This window comes from Hirundo rustica, chromosome 2 (genome assembly GCF_015227805.2).
Source record: "Hirundo rustica isolate bHirRus1 chromosome 2, bHirRus1.pri.v3, whole genome shotgun sequence".
NCBI classification, from domain to species: Eukaryota; Metazoa; Chordata; class Aves; order Passeriformes; family Hirundinidae; genus Hirundo; species Hirundo rustica.
The window spans coordinates 35,699,543-35,716,134 of record NC_053451.1 but is presented as its reverse complement, the minus strand read 5'-3'; the positions used below and the strand labels follow the sequence as shown (position 1 = coordinate 35,716,134).

The window sequence follows — 16,592 nt, the reverse complement described above, 5'->3', positions numbered from 1 at the left end:
TATTTCTGCACCTACCTGCAAATAAGGCAGGCATCTCATTCAATTACAATGACAGGGACACAATTCCAGGAAATCTTGCAGAGGGTTTGACTGAGCAACCTTTCAGACTCAGAAACTCAAACCATTTTTGCCTCCTAAAGAACTTTATAATGCATCATAAAGCTCATAAAAATTGATTCTGGTTAAACATCCAGTAATGAACTCTTCCTGAAGCAATTACTCTTCCTGCTACTCAAGAAGTGGTTTATGAGAATCAAGTGGAAGAAAGTAAGTCATCCAATCAAAGTCATCAAGCCAAGCCTTTTTTTTTTTTTTTTTTTTGATTGACACAATTCCATTCATTTATTTCATTAAAAAAAAAAAAAAAAAAAAAAAAAAAAAAAGAAGAAGAAGAAGAAGAAGTCCTAAACCCAGCAGTTAAGAACAAAGCCCAAAACAAGAAAAAACCCCAAAAGTCACCTTTCAGTGGGCTGACGAAACACCTAAATTACAACTGGAAACACTCAAACACACCCCTGATTTTATTCTTATTAGTAGTCAAATTAGAAGTGTTGAACCAAAGGACTGAGGTTTAGTGTTGATGTGCATGAAATACTAAGTATTGTGCAAAATCTCTCTATTTAGCTCATTATTTTAACCAGGTGAAATCATATCACAACAAAAACAGGTGTTTTTTCACAGACACAGGAAGTACTAAATCTCATAATCCACGTACAGTATTGAAACTTTTATCTTCCATAAAAGACCTCCAGTAGGAATGGATGTAGTACACAGCAGAGCATATGCAGGACACTATAATATATATAATAAAACGCAAGTGAGCAAAGAAAGCTCTGCAAAGAGCCATTTCTCCACAGAGGTTTTGAGTCTGAGCTCAGATCAGCCAGAAGTAGTAGCACAGTGCAATGACACATCTCCAGAATTTGTCAAATAAACCTTTCTTTCTCCTTTTGAGAATCCAGTTTCTTAATAATACAGTCAAGGTACTTGCTATAACTCAAATTCAGAAAAGCTCGCGTGCACATAAACAGAGTTCAGAAACATACCAAAAACTCAGTCAACCTGTTGCAATATATTAGGAATTATTTAAGATAGCTAAAATCAATTAATTAAGGTATTTATTATTTATTCTGGGTATATAGTAGCCCACGTTCCTTCAAGAGACAGAACTTAGAGACCACAATCATATGAAAATAATCTCAGAGAAGTTGTGGATATCCCATTGCTGGAACTGCTCAAGGGCAGGTTGGATGGGGCTCTGAGTAACCTGCTCTAGTGAAAGGTGTCCCTGACCATGGCATGGGGGCTGGAATGAGATGGTCTTTAAGGTCCCTTCCAACCCAAACCATCGTATGATCCTATGACCTTCTTTGAGGTCACCCTAGTCACTAGTAAATTTGGAGAGATATCTGGCCCTCTCTGCAGCACCAGCAGAAAAAGCAGACATCTGGACTTCTACTGTTGGCTAATGGCTCCTCATTGTAAACAAGCAAAATCCAAAAGAGGAAAAATACTGTTCTACTGCTTCTGTCACAGCTCTTTCCAGACATTTACAGGCACAAAGCATCCCAAAGTATTTAAAGTTTGAAGGGAAGTCCGTGAGATCAGGTGGTTACGATAAAGCCATGATGATGTCAATGAACTAATGTGCATATAAATGTGAACCAGGAGAAAAAGAGCATGCAAATGACAGTTAAAGCACAGATGTATTAACGAGAAGACAAGTTGTTCAAGGGTAGGGGAAAATAGCACCGAGGGGAAGTTTTGGCAACAACCAGCTCGTCACTGCCTTACTGGATCTGAAAGCTCCATTACAGAAAAGGAATTGTAAAAACATGCTCAAATCATGTCAGCTGACAGTTGTTACTGATCAACTCCAGGAACAGTCACAGAACTTTAAGAATTTTGGATCTTTAAAAATATAAATACATAAAAATATTTTTTTCACTCATTTTTTAATTTAAATAAGAAGAACAGACAGGAAATTAGAAGATCTGACTGCCACTTCAGCAATACCTTCCTCATTGGATTACTGTAGTCAAGAATAATTTCTATGAAAATACTACAGAGGCCGGCTCTAAGAATGAAATATATTTCAAATGTACAACTGTCTTCTCTAAAGAGAAAATAGCCTTATAAAAATATCTTTTTAAAATTTACTTTTTGTGAGGTCAAGTCTTCATTCAGCTCTATTATTACCAGTTAGGTTTTTTCTTCCCGTCATTCCATTTAAGGATATATAAAACAAAATAAAATTATGCTGAATCAGTAAGTGAGGATGCATACTTCTGAATGTCCACCTTCCTGTCCATCCTCAGGTTCCTTTAACATTTTAAAAAGTTATTTTTGACAGTAATGTACATTTAAAGCATCTGAACGTACTCAAATACATTTTTTTGCTGTTCCATATATAAAAACAAGTCAATTGTTACGGGACTGGGATCTTCTGGAGCCTTATCAACTCCCAAAACAGGCATAGCAGGTGGTACCACCTGTGCCAACCCAACGCCAGCCAACACAAATTTCTGCACAGTAATTCTCTTTTAAAAAATGCGCTGATCACATTAATAATGGAGGGTGAATTATACCACCAGAGATAAACAGCTCTTCCTGGCGTAGCAACTGTGACCAATCTCTCATTACCCCCAGCCCTTAAAATAAATGCCTGGAGGAGTGTACCCAGTGCCCAGCAGCAACGTTCCAGAGCCGTGCAGCTGCACGGGAGCCACGGCTGCCTGCCACAGCAGCACATTCCAGGTGCTTTATTTAGGGGGGAGTCACAAGTGGGCTCAGCCGTGAAGTGCATCACATAGTTAAACAAGTTCCTTGCTTGCTAGGCCATTTTTTTCCCACACATTTTATGTTACTCATTCACTACAGCTAATCTGAAAGACCAGAGAACTTTAACCCCACCACCGCCCTGTCCTAAATTGAGAAAATCTGTTTTCTGGTTTGTCACATTTTCAATAGAAGAAGAATGAGCAACAGGCTCATTTCTCACTTCCTAAGCATATGCTTTTCCTGACTGCAGACTTTCAACCCCCCTTTGCCAGAGTTTGTCAATCCAACTTTTTCTGCACTTACTTTAATGCAGTATGAGATGCAATTATCTCCATAGTGTTTACAGCATCGATGCCTTGGGCCATGTTTGCACCTGCAAAAACCATAATGAAACACGTATTAACTCGTAGCTGTTTTCAGTGTCAGCGACACGAGACTTCATAAATTTTTCTTGCCTAAAAATACATAAAGTGCTATTTTCCCAGCACTCATTCTCCCCGTTACCCACTGAAGGGCACTGTGAACTTTTATGATGCCATAAAAGGACAATAAAAACTAACAATACTTCAGTTGTACACCAAGAAAAAGTGTCTGCGCACTTATTTGGATCCAACCTCTTGCCATAAAATGCTAAATTAAACAACAATTTTTCTGCTGTGGTCAACAAAAAATGATGTGACCTTTCCTGGTTTGTCTCTGCTCTGTGGTTCTGGAAGGATATTTCAACAAGCATCTGTTACCTGTGTCCTTTCACACCACTGTAAGGGTCACTGAAGGGCACTGCAGATCATACAAATGCACAGAAACACCCTGTGAGACTTCTCTCAATTACAAGCCTCTCACTTTCGGGCTATTTTTTCTGCAGTGTAGATTTTGATGTAGCTCTTCCTTTGGACTGAGAATTTGACCTCGAGCATTTAAAACAGACTGGCTTGGGCTGGTATGATGTGTGGATTGTACAGTTTCTAGCCCTGCATTGTGGAGAAGTAAAATAAGCAATTTCATACCAGGTCTGAACATTATATTTTGCTATATCCAAGTATTTAAGATTTAACATAAAATAAATTACACAATTTATATACTATGTCAAATATCTTGGAAGTTTTGAATCGTGTACTATAAAGTCTAATGGCCATAAATCATCTGTGAGGTCAGTTTATGTAGCAAAAAATTGTAATGAGAATGTGCTCAGGTTACAGGCATTTATACTCAATTATACTGAAAAGAACCATATGGAAGAGAAACCAGTGAGAGCATAAAAACTCCATATTGAAAGTTGGCTGAATGTCTGAGCTGGGAATTTCAAAACCTTAAAGAAAAAATATTCCTTTCCATCTTCAACCCTTGCGTTTAACCAACAACAGAAAAGCTATGAAATATCTCTAGTAAACTGAGTAACAGGTATTTAAGACAAAACAGGCATAAGCAATTCATGTAAAAGAATTTGATTATGGCTGGAGGTGTCTTTTCCTTTTAGGTCTTTTGCTGTCTAATACAGCCATGCCTGAAAAACCACTGAGGACTTCCCTCATATTTTTCAACTAAAGCCCTCAGCAAGTCATAGGAAGACACCATGTGATGGGGATCACTTCATGTTTGTTCATCACCTCAGCAAGTAAAATAAGGCACTAATTTGTGTACAAAATGCACTTGGAAGACTCTCTCTCCTGTGTCACAGCAGGTAGAGATTTGGTAATAAAACTGCTCTTGAAGAGGTCAGCAGAAGTGAAGATTCAAAGGTGTCATGTGAACACACCCCTAACCCATTTTTTACTCCATCTTCCCTGTAAATGAACGACTCCTCGTGGTATCCAACGTGCCTGAAGCAGAGAACTCGGTCACAGCAGAAGTAAATCATCTGAACATATTAGACTGAAAAGTCTCACTTCTTTAAGCTCATACTAAGAGACAGTGAATTGGATCCTGTAGACAGGGAGGCACCCATCCTTCCTAACTTCAGATGTCTAGATCTGACCTTGTGCAAAATAGCTTCAGACTCACTCTTTGCTTTGCAGTTTCCTATCTCCTGACAGCAGAGGCAGCCCACATGCCATCAATCCCATTTTTAGGTAGTTGTTTATGCAATACAGGGAGGCAGGCCACCCAAAAGACACTTATTGTGACAGAAGTAAGGTCTGCTGCTGTGAAACTTTTCTCCTTAATAGGACCACTAGTTCTAGCAGAACTATGCCATGAAGTGGTTTTGCTGAAAACTGCAGAAAAAGCAACAACTACCCTGCACTCATCATGGACTGAATTTGCTCTCCCTTGTTAGACAACTGCATGTTGCAAGTCATGGCTATGACATATAGGTCTTCAAGCTTTGCTTTCACCAGAGGTCGTCATTTGTCGCTATTAACTACCTTGTAAAAATGAAATAGAAAAACACTGAAATGCGAAGCAGAAGTATTACAAAACATTGTCAAATACAACATAACACACATTAAAGTACTCTATATAATGATTAAATTATTTTAAATTTTTTTTTTACGCACACTTTGTCCATGAGCTTTTTTGTTAGTGCCAGTATGTTCATTGGCTGTGATAGTTTTTCACTATGCTTGGTTTTTCTATCTGTTCTTGAAAATGCTGTTTCAGGTGAAAACGAATGGGTGGGGATTTCTTCTTTCCCTACAATGAACCTGAAAGAAAAAAGCAAAACAGAACAATGCAATTACATAAATAACTCAAAGAAATACATGAAGTCCTGTATAGGTCCTCATGCCTCTAAGTGCCTCCAAGTCTTAGACTAGTTTGAAGTTATTCCCAGGACTGTAAAAACCCATCTTATACAGCTGCCAAACCTTGTACTTCTTCAGAGAAGAACACTCCACTGACATATATGTAAAGATATATTTCAGCTAGAGGATACAGTTGATGCCAGGAATTTTTTAAAACTAAAAACAAAAACATTAACAGGGAAGTCCACCTCTCAGAGAAAGGAAGAACACTAAGTAAGAATAAAAAAGGCACTTGAAATATCTCAATTATCTCCAGCAAAATGGGGTTACATAAAGGTCAATAATTACTACAGTATTTTTTATAAAATATCTATTTTGCAGAATCTTCAAAATGTTTCTGCTCCCATCAAAAGCATCAAGTTTGTTTTGCTTGGCCTCATCTTCAGCTTTCTTTCTTCACTCAGAAGTTGATATTGTCAATATATTGGCTCATATTAGGTGCAGAATTACTGTGTATCAAGGGCAAGGGAGGACACAATGGCAAGATGTTTCCTAACACCACGCACTATAATCCAAGTTACACTGTACCTTGGCAGTCTTGCTGAGGGTAAGGGAGACATAAAAACTGTCATTCTGTAATGCAGCAAATAAGCTCTAGGTAAAAACACAGCAGCCATTTGCTCCCAGGAAAACACAGGTTATCATGAATCCCAGTTTTAGAAAGACAGAAGATTAGCTCTCCTTCACAAACACGCAATCATATGAAGGGGTTTCTCTCTTGCTAGCACACAAGAGGAATCTGCCTCAAGCTGCACCAGGGGAGTTTTAGATTGGATATTAGAAAAATTTCTTCATTGAAACTATTGTCAAGTACCCAAGCACTGGAACAGACTACCCAGGAAGTGGTGGAGTCACCGTCCCTGGGAGTATTTAAAAGACAAGTAGATGTGGCACTTGGGGGCATGGTTTAGTGGTGGACCTGGCAATGTTGAGTTAAAGGTTGGACTGGATGATCGTAGAAGTCTTTTCCAACCCCAAATGATTTTATGATTATGCCTTCTTCAAAATACACTTTATACCCAAAATTTGGAAAAATTTTAGAGCAATGTGATTTTCTTAGGAATACTCTTTCCTTACAATGCAGCTGCCACTGTGCATGATTCCTCAAAATCTCGTCTTACATAGTCACAGAAACTTTACTTACTTTAGCGCAGAGTATGTAAATCCTTTCAAGCCATCTTTGCACCTGAAAGACAAAAATAACAAATTTTTCTATAATGGGCTGCTGGCAATATAAAGTGTTACAGATGAAATATGGAACAGAAGGGCTGCAGAGAACACCAGCTTTTCATTAACAAAGCCCAGCATGTTTGCAACAACTCTGTGGCTATCTTTGATTCCCAGTTGTCACCACAGCCTTGGGACATCACTGAAACAAAGGATACAGCATCAAATGCCAGTGCTTCTCTATTTTGTCCAAACCAAGAGTGGAGACAATTTTTAAAGGATGGTAACAGAACCACTAGGGCAACAATGCAAGATGACAAAGATGACTTTATGGAAAAGTAGTCATGATGAGTTTAACAAAACAGAAGCTTTACTGCAAGGAGAGAAAGGAGGGCTGGATCTCAATCAAACACCCACTCTTCTTGTGAAAAGCTGCAGGGAATACTTTCTCTGACTTTGAGATAAATTTTTGTACTTTGCAAAGTGCTGATCTCTGCAGCTTCTTACTTTAAGAAGATTCTTAATCTGAAAGTACCAGTCTTTCAATTATACGGTCAGTGGTTGCTCTGATTCTGATAGTATATATAGAGAGACCTATACCTATATACATATATATATGTATGTATCAGTTTTTACAAGCTATAGGGTTCTTTGTGTGAAGAATGACCACAGCAAGGAGCCCGTATTTGGCTATGAAACATTTAGGTTATTGACTTTTTTCTGTCCAGGATACAATGAAAGGAGGTAAAGCTTGCAACTGCTACTGATTCCTCCTGAAAAATCATGTTGGTAGCATAGGAGAGAGGAGATACTTGTGTTTTCTCCCCTTTTCTTTTCATAGAATTGTATGGGGAATACATGATGGTAAAAATGCATTCCTGGCACAATACACAAAGCACAAACTTTGTAAACTTATTACACTATTTGTAACTTTTCAACACCACCATTTCAAGAGCATACCTGCTCTAAGGCAGGACAGGACAGCAGTTGCAAAAGCTTTGTAAACAGAAGCAGGTGATGAAAACCCTTTGCCTTCCGGCTGCAGAGACCACACTGTCCTTGTAAGTGCTGTGCCCACACCCTTCAAGAGCAGGTGACAGCATCTAACCAGAAGGCTCCATGCTTGGTCAACATGCACTAGCAATGGCTGGATATATGCAAACAGCAGGAAAAACATATCCAGATCAAAAATGTTCACAAATGAAGAAACTCTTGCTTTTCCTGGCAAAGGAGAGCCTGGTGCAAAGCTGGTAAGACATCACAGCACTAAACACTCCTGGGAAATTCTTCCCAAGGTTATGACCTTCAAAACATAAGTTTCCAAGGACTTGTTATTGTCAGCATGAGCACAGTTACACACGGCACCAGAAAATTCATTGCAAATAATTTGTCTTTTAAAATTACTTAAGTTAAAATATTGGCCACATATTTATGATCTATAGGGGTTCAAGGTAAATACATACAAATAAAATTGCTCACTGCATCTTTAATTAACACAGAACTTTGAAATCAAAGATATGTAGTAATTTTATTTGTAATTCTTCATCCAAACATATAATTTAGAAGCTGAAACATTATCACAGAACTTTTACGGAATTATGGCCTCAAAGATGTGTTGAAAACTAAATGATGGACCGAAATAAGTCAAATCAGCTTAGCCCAGAGATCATGGTGAATCAGTGGCAGAAGTCCAGAGTCCAAATGCACAGGTTTAACATATAGCCCAGTCCATCCACAGAACCACGGTCCAGTTTCATAAGTTTGATTTAAACCTGCAGCTGATTGTAGGTTAAATGCCCTTTGTGTGAAGGGCGTCCAACACATTACGCCTGCAAGCTTCCAGCTCATGAATAGGGCTTTAGTTTCTACTTTTCCAGTAAATTAAAACCATACACAAACTGCAATCTAAACAGGCATGTAAGTGTTTCTAGAATAATATCAGAACAGAAAAGTAATCACAGTATGACCATAATTATATTTTCTCCTTAATCATTCCAATGCAACTGCAATTCCAGCTGCAAGTGTTCAATGATTCCTTTATTGCACCACCAGATGTCCCTGCCCAGCTTTGCTCGAAGCACCCTGATGGATGCTATCCTACCACTTAATTTCCTTTAAACTGACCTCAAAGAAAATGTCAAATCCTTTCTTCACTAATACTGAAAATCAGAAGACATCTGAATCACCAAAAGAGAAAACAGCACTCCAACCCCTTACTTTTTTTCTCCAAGAAACAAAAAATATTTCTAATGCCTATTCTAATTATATAAAAAAAGGTCAATTCCATACAGGAAGCATTTAGTGTATTGGAATTTTATTAGCTACGCTTACTTTTCTTATTTTTTAGCTGTTCTGTGTATTTGGAGCTACACCTATGAATTTCCCTGAAAAATGCATCAAAGTTTTAAGTATGTAGCTCAGTAAGGAAGTGACGCTAAAGGCACAATTAGAATTTTTTCCCTCTTAACTTCCTATTTAATTTCAAAAGAGTAAAAAGTGCAATTAAGCTCTTAAATAAAATTTAGTTAATGTTGCTTGCTGTCTAAACTGTTTTCTGTAAAGCCAACCTGCAAAACAAATGAGTGTGTGGAAATATTGTTTATTAAGGGTTTTATAAACAGGACTCCTAGAGAAACAATACTTCCAGTCAAGAATACTTTGTACTGTAGCTCCCCTTCTCTGGCATGGCCATTTTGCTCTTACGAATGAAGAGGCAAGCAACAACAAAACTGGAATTCTAATTTTTTGCTTTACATCATGGATCATGAATTCAACTATATTTAAGATTTCAGAATGCCGGTCTAGAGATTGAAATGACCTTTTTTATTCACACAACACTGGCAGCAACCAAAAAAGCCCTACACACTGACTTCAAACACTCTTTTTCTTTTTTTGGGGAGTGGAGGGGGAGGTTGCCACAACCCCCTTGCAGAGAGACATCACAAATTCAGTGACTGACCTCGACACAGTGACCGCTGAGGTACAACACTGGCTGCACATGGCACGTTTCATGAACACCTGGCTGCTAATAACTGAATGAAGAGTAACGATTTGCTTCATACAGCCACTAATTGGGAATAATAATGCCACCGCTAATTGGTTATAGTAACTTTTACTTAATGCTTCATTGCTCAAGGGCTGAAAAAGCCTGCACTCTGCTGCTGACCCCCATGAGCCACTCAAGCTGCAAACGAGCCTAGAACAATGCACTACATGTGCCCAGCACTGCAGACACCCCTGGGACAGGAAAACTCCAAATAGTGGAATTTTAAGGGAGTAAATCTAGGGTACTATTCAACTTGCAAAGCCTGGGATAACAGAGTTGTATGGCATCAGAGAAACTGGGTGTAGCTCACCTACCTTTCTGCAAGGACATGTAGTGACAGGACAATGGGGAAAGGCTTTAAACTGAGAGGGCAGGTTTAGATTGGACAGTAGGGAGAAACTCTTCACTGTGAAGGTGATGAGGCACAGGTTGCCCAGAGAAGCTGTGGATGCCCCATCCCTGGCAGTGTTCAAGGCCAGTTTGGATAGGTCTTTGAACAACCTCGTCCAGTGGAAGGTGTCCTGGCCCATGACAATCGTTAAGGTTCCTTCCAAACCAAACCACTCTGTGTTTTCCACCACCCTGAATATCCCAGGGACCAAATCCCATGCTGCAGGAGGGCAACACTGCTTTTTGCCCGGCAAGCAGTAATTTAAACAGGGCATAACTTGGCTACATTTTCTCATCAGATGGGGATTGTCCCTGGTACAAAGCCAAGAGCACCAGTGACTCTGCCAGCTGTCCCTGCTGGCACCATGTACCTGATCACACAGCAGAAATGCTCTATTCTGTTCCAGCTTATGTTTGGCCAGAGACCTGGTTGGAGCCAAAGGAGCAGAAGAACCAAGGAGCCAAAGCAATAAATTTGGGTTCTCAAAATTCCCCTGCTGGGACTATTCTGGCACATGAGCAAATAGAGTCAATTTTAATAGTGCATATTTATAAGATAAATTTAACTTACGGCCACACACATTTATTTTTTCATAAAGAAAACAGCAAAAGTGGAATAGAGCCAAGGTTTGATACAAACTATACTTCCAACAAGATACGAACTGATTGTAATTATGTTTGTATATGTAAAGAGGTGCTACATATGACTTAACCGTACTCTCCCTCCATCCTGCAGGAAGAATTTCCCACACTGAACTGTAAGGCTGGATGCCAGCAATTATATTTTGAGTTTTTTTATTAGCATGTCTGTTTCGGAGTTTTTTTATTAGTATGCCTTGCCATAGCTCTTCTCAAGATTTCTCTGTGACTAATTGATATACACTGAACAAGAAACCTTCTGAGAGAACGCCACTTTTCACCCATGGAACTGGTAAGCAGAAAGCAGCTCACAGTAGTAACAACATGCCATGTTTAACAATATCCCCACAGTGCTTATGTTATCCTTCAGGGTAAGAGTAAATTAGAAACTCCTACATGCAGAGCTCTCATTTTGGCCACGTGGGAAGGAAGCACTTCAAGCACAGGACATGTGTTAGCATTTCACTGCAGCACCTCAGCCTGTGAAGACTGGTCGGGGGGAACACATTTCCAAGTTAAGGTGTCTTCTTTATGGAGAAGGGAGGATCACAGTGATGAAAGGTGGCTGTGTCTGAACATGCCAGCTATACCGCTTGGTATTAAATCCCTTGCTTTTAGGAATTAAAGGCTATCTACTGTATTTTGTGACCTGTGCTGATCTCGAGAGGATAATCTGTTTTCTGTTTTAAGTCACTTAGAGAAGTTACTATATCTCCCTCCTTCTTTTTTTCAGCTGGAGTCCATGATCTTAAATGATTCATTCCTCATCCTCTCCCCAGTGTTATAAGTCAACAGCAACAGGTGCCACTTCTCTGAGATGTCTTCTGTATCCATTTCTCTTCTTCCTTTTCCTTCTTCTCTTTTGCCCTTTCTTCCTACAAGCTGAGCTGCTCTTTCACATTTTCCCCCAAGTGTCCTTTAAACTTTATTCTCAAAAGCTCATTTCTTTTTCTTAAAAAATAATTGCACAGTGAAAATCCAGAGGTAAATTTACAGGAAAAAAAATTATCCATACCTACATTTTTTCTTCTCTGAATTTCCCCTTTTTTAGAATAAACATTTATTTTCTTTCTATCTTTACACACAGGTCTTACCTATTCAAGCCAGAACTATGAAAAAATTATAAGGTGTAATTATAAGCAAAAAATCCAATCTTGTACCCCATGGACAACACACAACTTTTGGAAAACATGTTCAAAAATGACATTAAAAATAATTGAAATCAGAGGAGTTGTAATTTATAACTTATACTTCAAGCTTTTAAATGTGCAAATGTAGCCAGGATCAAAATTCAGTCAAAAGTCTCATAACTTGTGTTTCCAAATCAGATAGTTAACTTCTGCGTGTTTAACTAAAACATAAAAGAATGTATCCATGGCATTTCTTCTAGTTGTGCCTGAAATGTAAAATTATCTTTTGAAAAGGCCATGGGTTTGCAACCACCACATGCAGTGAATATAAAACCATATTTTGTGAAAAAAAATAAATTAACCGAGAAGGAGTAAGTAAGTAGGGACAACATTCAAGGAGAAGGGTGAGATTAGCACCATGTGGGACGTACATTATTTTTTTCTTAACCTAAGCTGAATGCATCATTTACAACACTTGGAAAGATAAGGTGCATGGAAATGACAAACCATGTAGTCAAGAGTGACTTGGTCCCTTAAGCTCTCATGTAAATCCAGGGAATTACATTTTAGAACCAAAATTCTACAATTCTGTGAAGAGTGTGACACTGCAATTGAAAAGAAAGCTGTTTCTGTTGAAGTTAACTTACAATACCGGATTCAGAGTTGTAAACCGAAGCTGCTATCAATCAACATTTCACATCTGATTGTTAATCAAGTTTTCTGCGTTATGGTCAAATTGAAATCAGATTCCTAGTGATGTTAATTATCCTACTACTTACAACACTCACATTTCTTCTGAGATTAGCACTTTCTGAAATGTGCAAGTAACTGCAATTTCAGTAAATGGAATTTCTCTTACAAGATCTTGAAAACAACCAAAATGTTTTTGTTATTTTAGCTGGATGCAGATGTTCCATATCATTTCGTACCAATAATGCCATGCTGTGGGCTCAGGAGCAACAACTGAATCATTTCATCATCCAGATGGGTGGCCACATCCTTCATCAAAGCCCCTGCCTCACACAGCTAGTAGAAGAAGCCAGCATAGAACCCTTTAAAGATCCTCTAGTGCAATACACCTGCCAAGGGCAGGGATACCCTCCACTGGATCAGGTTGATCAGAGCCCCATCCAGCCCTGTCTTTGAATGTTTTCAGTGATAGGACATCTACCAGCTTCCTGGGCAACTTCTCCGTGTCTCACTACCCTTAAAATAATAAATTTCTTTCTCATATGCAGTCTAAATCTACCCTTTTAGTGTAAAAACATTAACCCTTGCCCTGTCACTACAGGTTCTATTAAAGTCTGTCCCCACCTTTCTTATAAATCCCCTTTAGGTACTGGAAGGCGCTCTAAGGTCTCCCAGGAGCCAGTCCTCTCTTCTCCAGGCTGAACAACCCCAACTCAGCTTGTCACAGGAAAGGTGCTCCAGCCCTCTGATCATCTTCAAGGCCTCCTCTGAACCTGCTCCAACAAGTCCATGCTCCTGAACCTGCTCCTGTGCTGGGGACCTAAAGCTGAATACAGTTCTCCAAGTAATTTAAAAAGCTGACTAAACAATGAAGTTAAGGATTTATCTGCTTAGTTCAAATGATTTGTTGAATTTTGCAAAGTGCTGTTATTTTTCCACTGTCCAATTTTGACCTTTTTCTTACAAGCATTTCAACAAAACACAGCAACCTTCTGTCCAAGCAAAACCCAAACACTCTCTCCAAATCAGGCATAGAACAAAAACAGGAAATGGAAAAAAACCCTGGAGACATGAAGATGGGAAGTCAAATCGTCTCTAGAGGCACGAGGACACAGAGAAATGTACCTCGACACGTGTACAAACCCACGTCCACTTCTGGAGCCAGGGCTACACTGATGCCGTCTCATTGTTGTTAGAACAATGAGTCAGTCACTAAAGGGACATGCTGTCACAGGATTAAAAAACAAATAATCTTAGAACCACAACAGGTTTTGCTCATTATTAAATAAAGGTGGCACCTGCAGTCATTCTGTCTTAGAAAGGGACCTGGGCTAAGTTTATCTACTGACAAATTTTCCTTTGGCTTTTTCTACTGGCTCTCTGCAATTGGAAAAAAAGGAAAAAAAGAAAAAAAATAAGAGGCTAAATTTGTTGAAACTGTTTTCTGTAAACAGACTTAATGCTATTTGCAGATGATTCAGAATTTCAGTGAGCAAAACCTATTTCACAGGACGATTAATTCAAGCATTCAAGAGAAAGAGATAGAACATTTGATTTTCCCAAATGATGCTGCAATTGGATTTGAGGGAAAGGTTTGGCTGCTTGCTTCATTTCAATTTGAGGAAAATATGATTAAAAGGAGAAAACCCATTTATATTTTTATATTTATTAACTCTATCTCTGACATTTAATAAAATATGAGATCAGAATAAATATATAATGAAATGAAAAGCTATAAAAATATTTTAAAGAAATTAGCAATCATTCTGAATGTGCCCAGGCCATTGCTGAGCTAGGATAGAAAGTGAAGATCAGTGAGTTATTTTTAGTACACTGACTTGAATTGAGATCTTGACTCCATTATTCAGAAATCTTCTTATTTCCTATAATGCAGAATGTTGTCAAAATCATTGAGACTGTTACAAGTATTTAGCCATAAGCATTGGGACAACATCAGCTGGTTGTTGTACACGAACTAAATGACCACGCTGCAAAGCTTGTTGAAATTCAACTTTTATTTCTTTGTGATGATGACTGTCCCATGCAGATTTACCCACTGACCCAGAGTTCACACCCGCAGCTCCAAAATGAATGCTGTGGTGTTTGCCTCTGATGCTTTTAAGTACCACGGGAAGTCTTGAGATTACATTAAAATGTAAAATCTGTTCTGGAAGAACCACAGAGTGAATAAAGTGTTTGTGCACAGCCTCAAGAAAACAATATTTTGAAAACCAAATTTTAGTGCAACCACAGAAATTCACTCGTGAGTAACTCCCTTGCTGGCTTATACTTTAGCAAGAGACCACATTTTACTCTAACGTAACAGTTCTATTTTAAATTACTACAGTGCTAGTCAATTAGATCATATTTTTAGTGCCGCACATCCAGGTGCAGTATTTGGAATAGAAAGTTGGACCACCAAAAAAGACCGAAAAAAACCCCCAAAAAAAGACCAACTTGAGAGACTGGTCATGACACCTGGAGTGACGTGACACAAAGCCCAAGCCTACAGGTCACAGTCAGAGGGAGGATGTGTCACATCTGTGATGGAGAATTCTAGTCCTTTCTTCTTCTAATAATCACGTAAATGTGGCTTCTGAACATCTGTAACACTTCCAATTCTGACTTTTTGGGAAAAACAATTTTTAAGAATAAATGAAGACCATACCAAGAATGTATATAATAATCCAGAAAAAACACAAGATTTCCTCAATAATATGAAGAAAAATAAAATTAATTATATTACACTGAATACTTGCTGCAGTTAACTAATTTAAGCAAGAACATGGTATTTATTAAAATAATCTTCCGAAAGTTATTGCTGGGTAGTTAAATGCTGTCGGAATCCTTTAGGAGATCACTAAAACCCCCCACAATTATTTAACTTTGTAAATATACTACATCTGTTTTTGTCAGCTACAAAGTATGTACCATAATCTGAATTTTCCTGGCATTCCTAGAGAAGGGCAGATACAGACTGATTGTGAGCCACCAAAGTGACCTCAATAGTGAGAAAGCCACATAACTGTGGGATGTTCAGCTATTTTTAGAAAAGACAGTGCTAAACACTAACTATGGCACTGTCTGGGAAAGTAGGAATTAGACAAAACTGCAATTCAACTGGCTTCCTAAGGAGGAAGGTCACACATAAACAGACCCTGTAAGCACCTGGAAGACAATCTTGAGGACATGACTAACAATGAACACACGCTTACCAAAAAAAAAAAAAAAAAAATCCTTGCAACACTGGGTCTCATTTTGTGGCTAGGAATGCAAGGCGATATGTGTCATATGCTGTTGACTTAATACAGGTTGTGGATCCAGGGCATGTGACATTTTCTTACAAAAACAACCATGGAAACATAATCTAACAGAAGATATCTAGAATGAACACAAAACCGGTTAGACAAGTGCAGTTGACAACAGCTTCCCAAAAAACTGGAAGTACGTACTAAGTGGAACGCCACAAGGACCAATTCTGGATGTCTGCTACTCCAGTAATTCCAGTAGCGAGAGCAGTGACAGAGAAAAAAGTGCACGCCTATTACATCTGCAGATAACACTGGGCAGAACAGGGCTACAAGGGCTGCTGAAACAGGCTGAGGGAGTTGGCATTGTTCAGCCTGGAGAAGACTTTGGGGAGACCTCATATCACCTTCTAATACTCAAAGGGGTTACAACAGAACCAGGGTGGGACTTTCTAAAAAAGACATTTAGTCTTAGGACAAGAAGTAGTAAATTCAGATTGAGAGTAGGTTTAGATTAGATTTTAGGAAAAAAATTTCCTGTGAGTGTGGTGAGACACTGTTGCAGGTTGCCCAGAGAAGCTGTGGATACCTCAGCCCTGGGAGTGTTCAAGGCCAAATGGGATGGGGCTCTGAGCAGGAGGCAGGAACTAGATGATCTCTAAGGCTCTTTTCAACCCAAACCATTCTGTGATTCTATGATCTTATGAAATGGAAGAGATTGGCTCAGAAAAAGACGAGGATATTATTCATCTAGTGCATG

The 16,592-nt window shown here is 38.8% G+C and overlaps 1 protein-coding gene across 1 annotated transcript in view; it reads right to left on the bottom strand.

The window, feature by feature from the left end:
• TMEM135 (transmembrane protein 135) overlaps positions 1–16,592 on the bottom strand; it is a 158,594-nt gene that overhangs the window by 11,665 nt on the left and 130,337 nt on the right. Inside the window, exons 7-9 of the mRNA XM_040055997.2 lie at positions 6,667–6,708; positions 5,277–5,423; positions 3,085–3,154 (exon numbers count right to left, since the gene is read on the bottom strand). Of these exons, the coding sequence (XP_039911931.1) occupies positions 3,085–3,154; positions 5,277–5,423; positions 6,667–6,708 (259 nt within the window). The remainder of the gene's footprint in view (positions 1–3,084; positions 3,155–5,276; positions 5,424–6,666; positions 6,709–16,592) is intronic.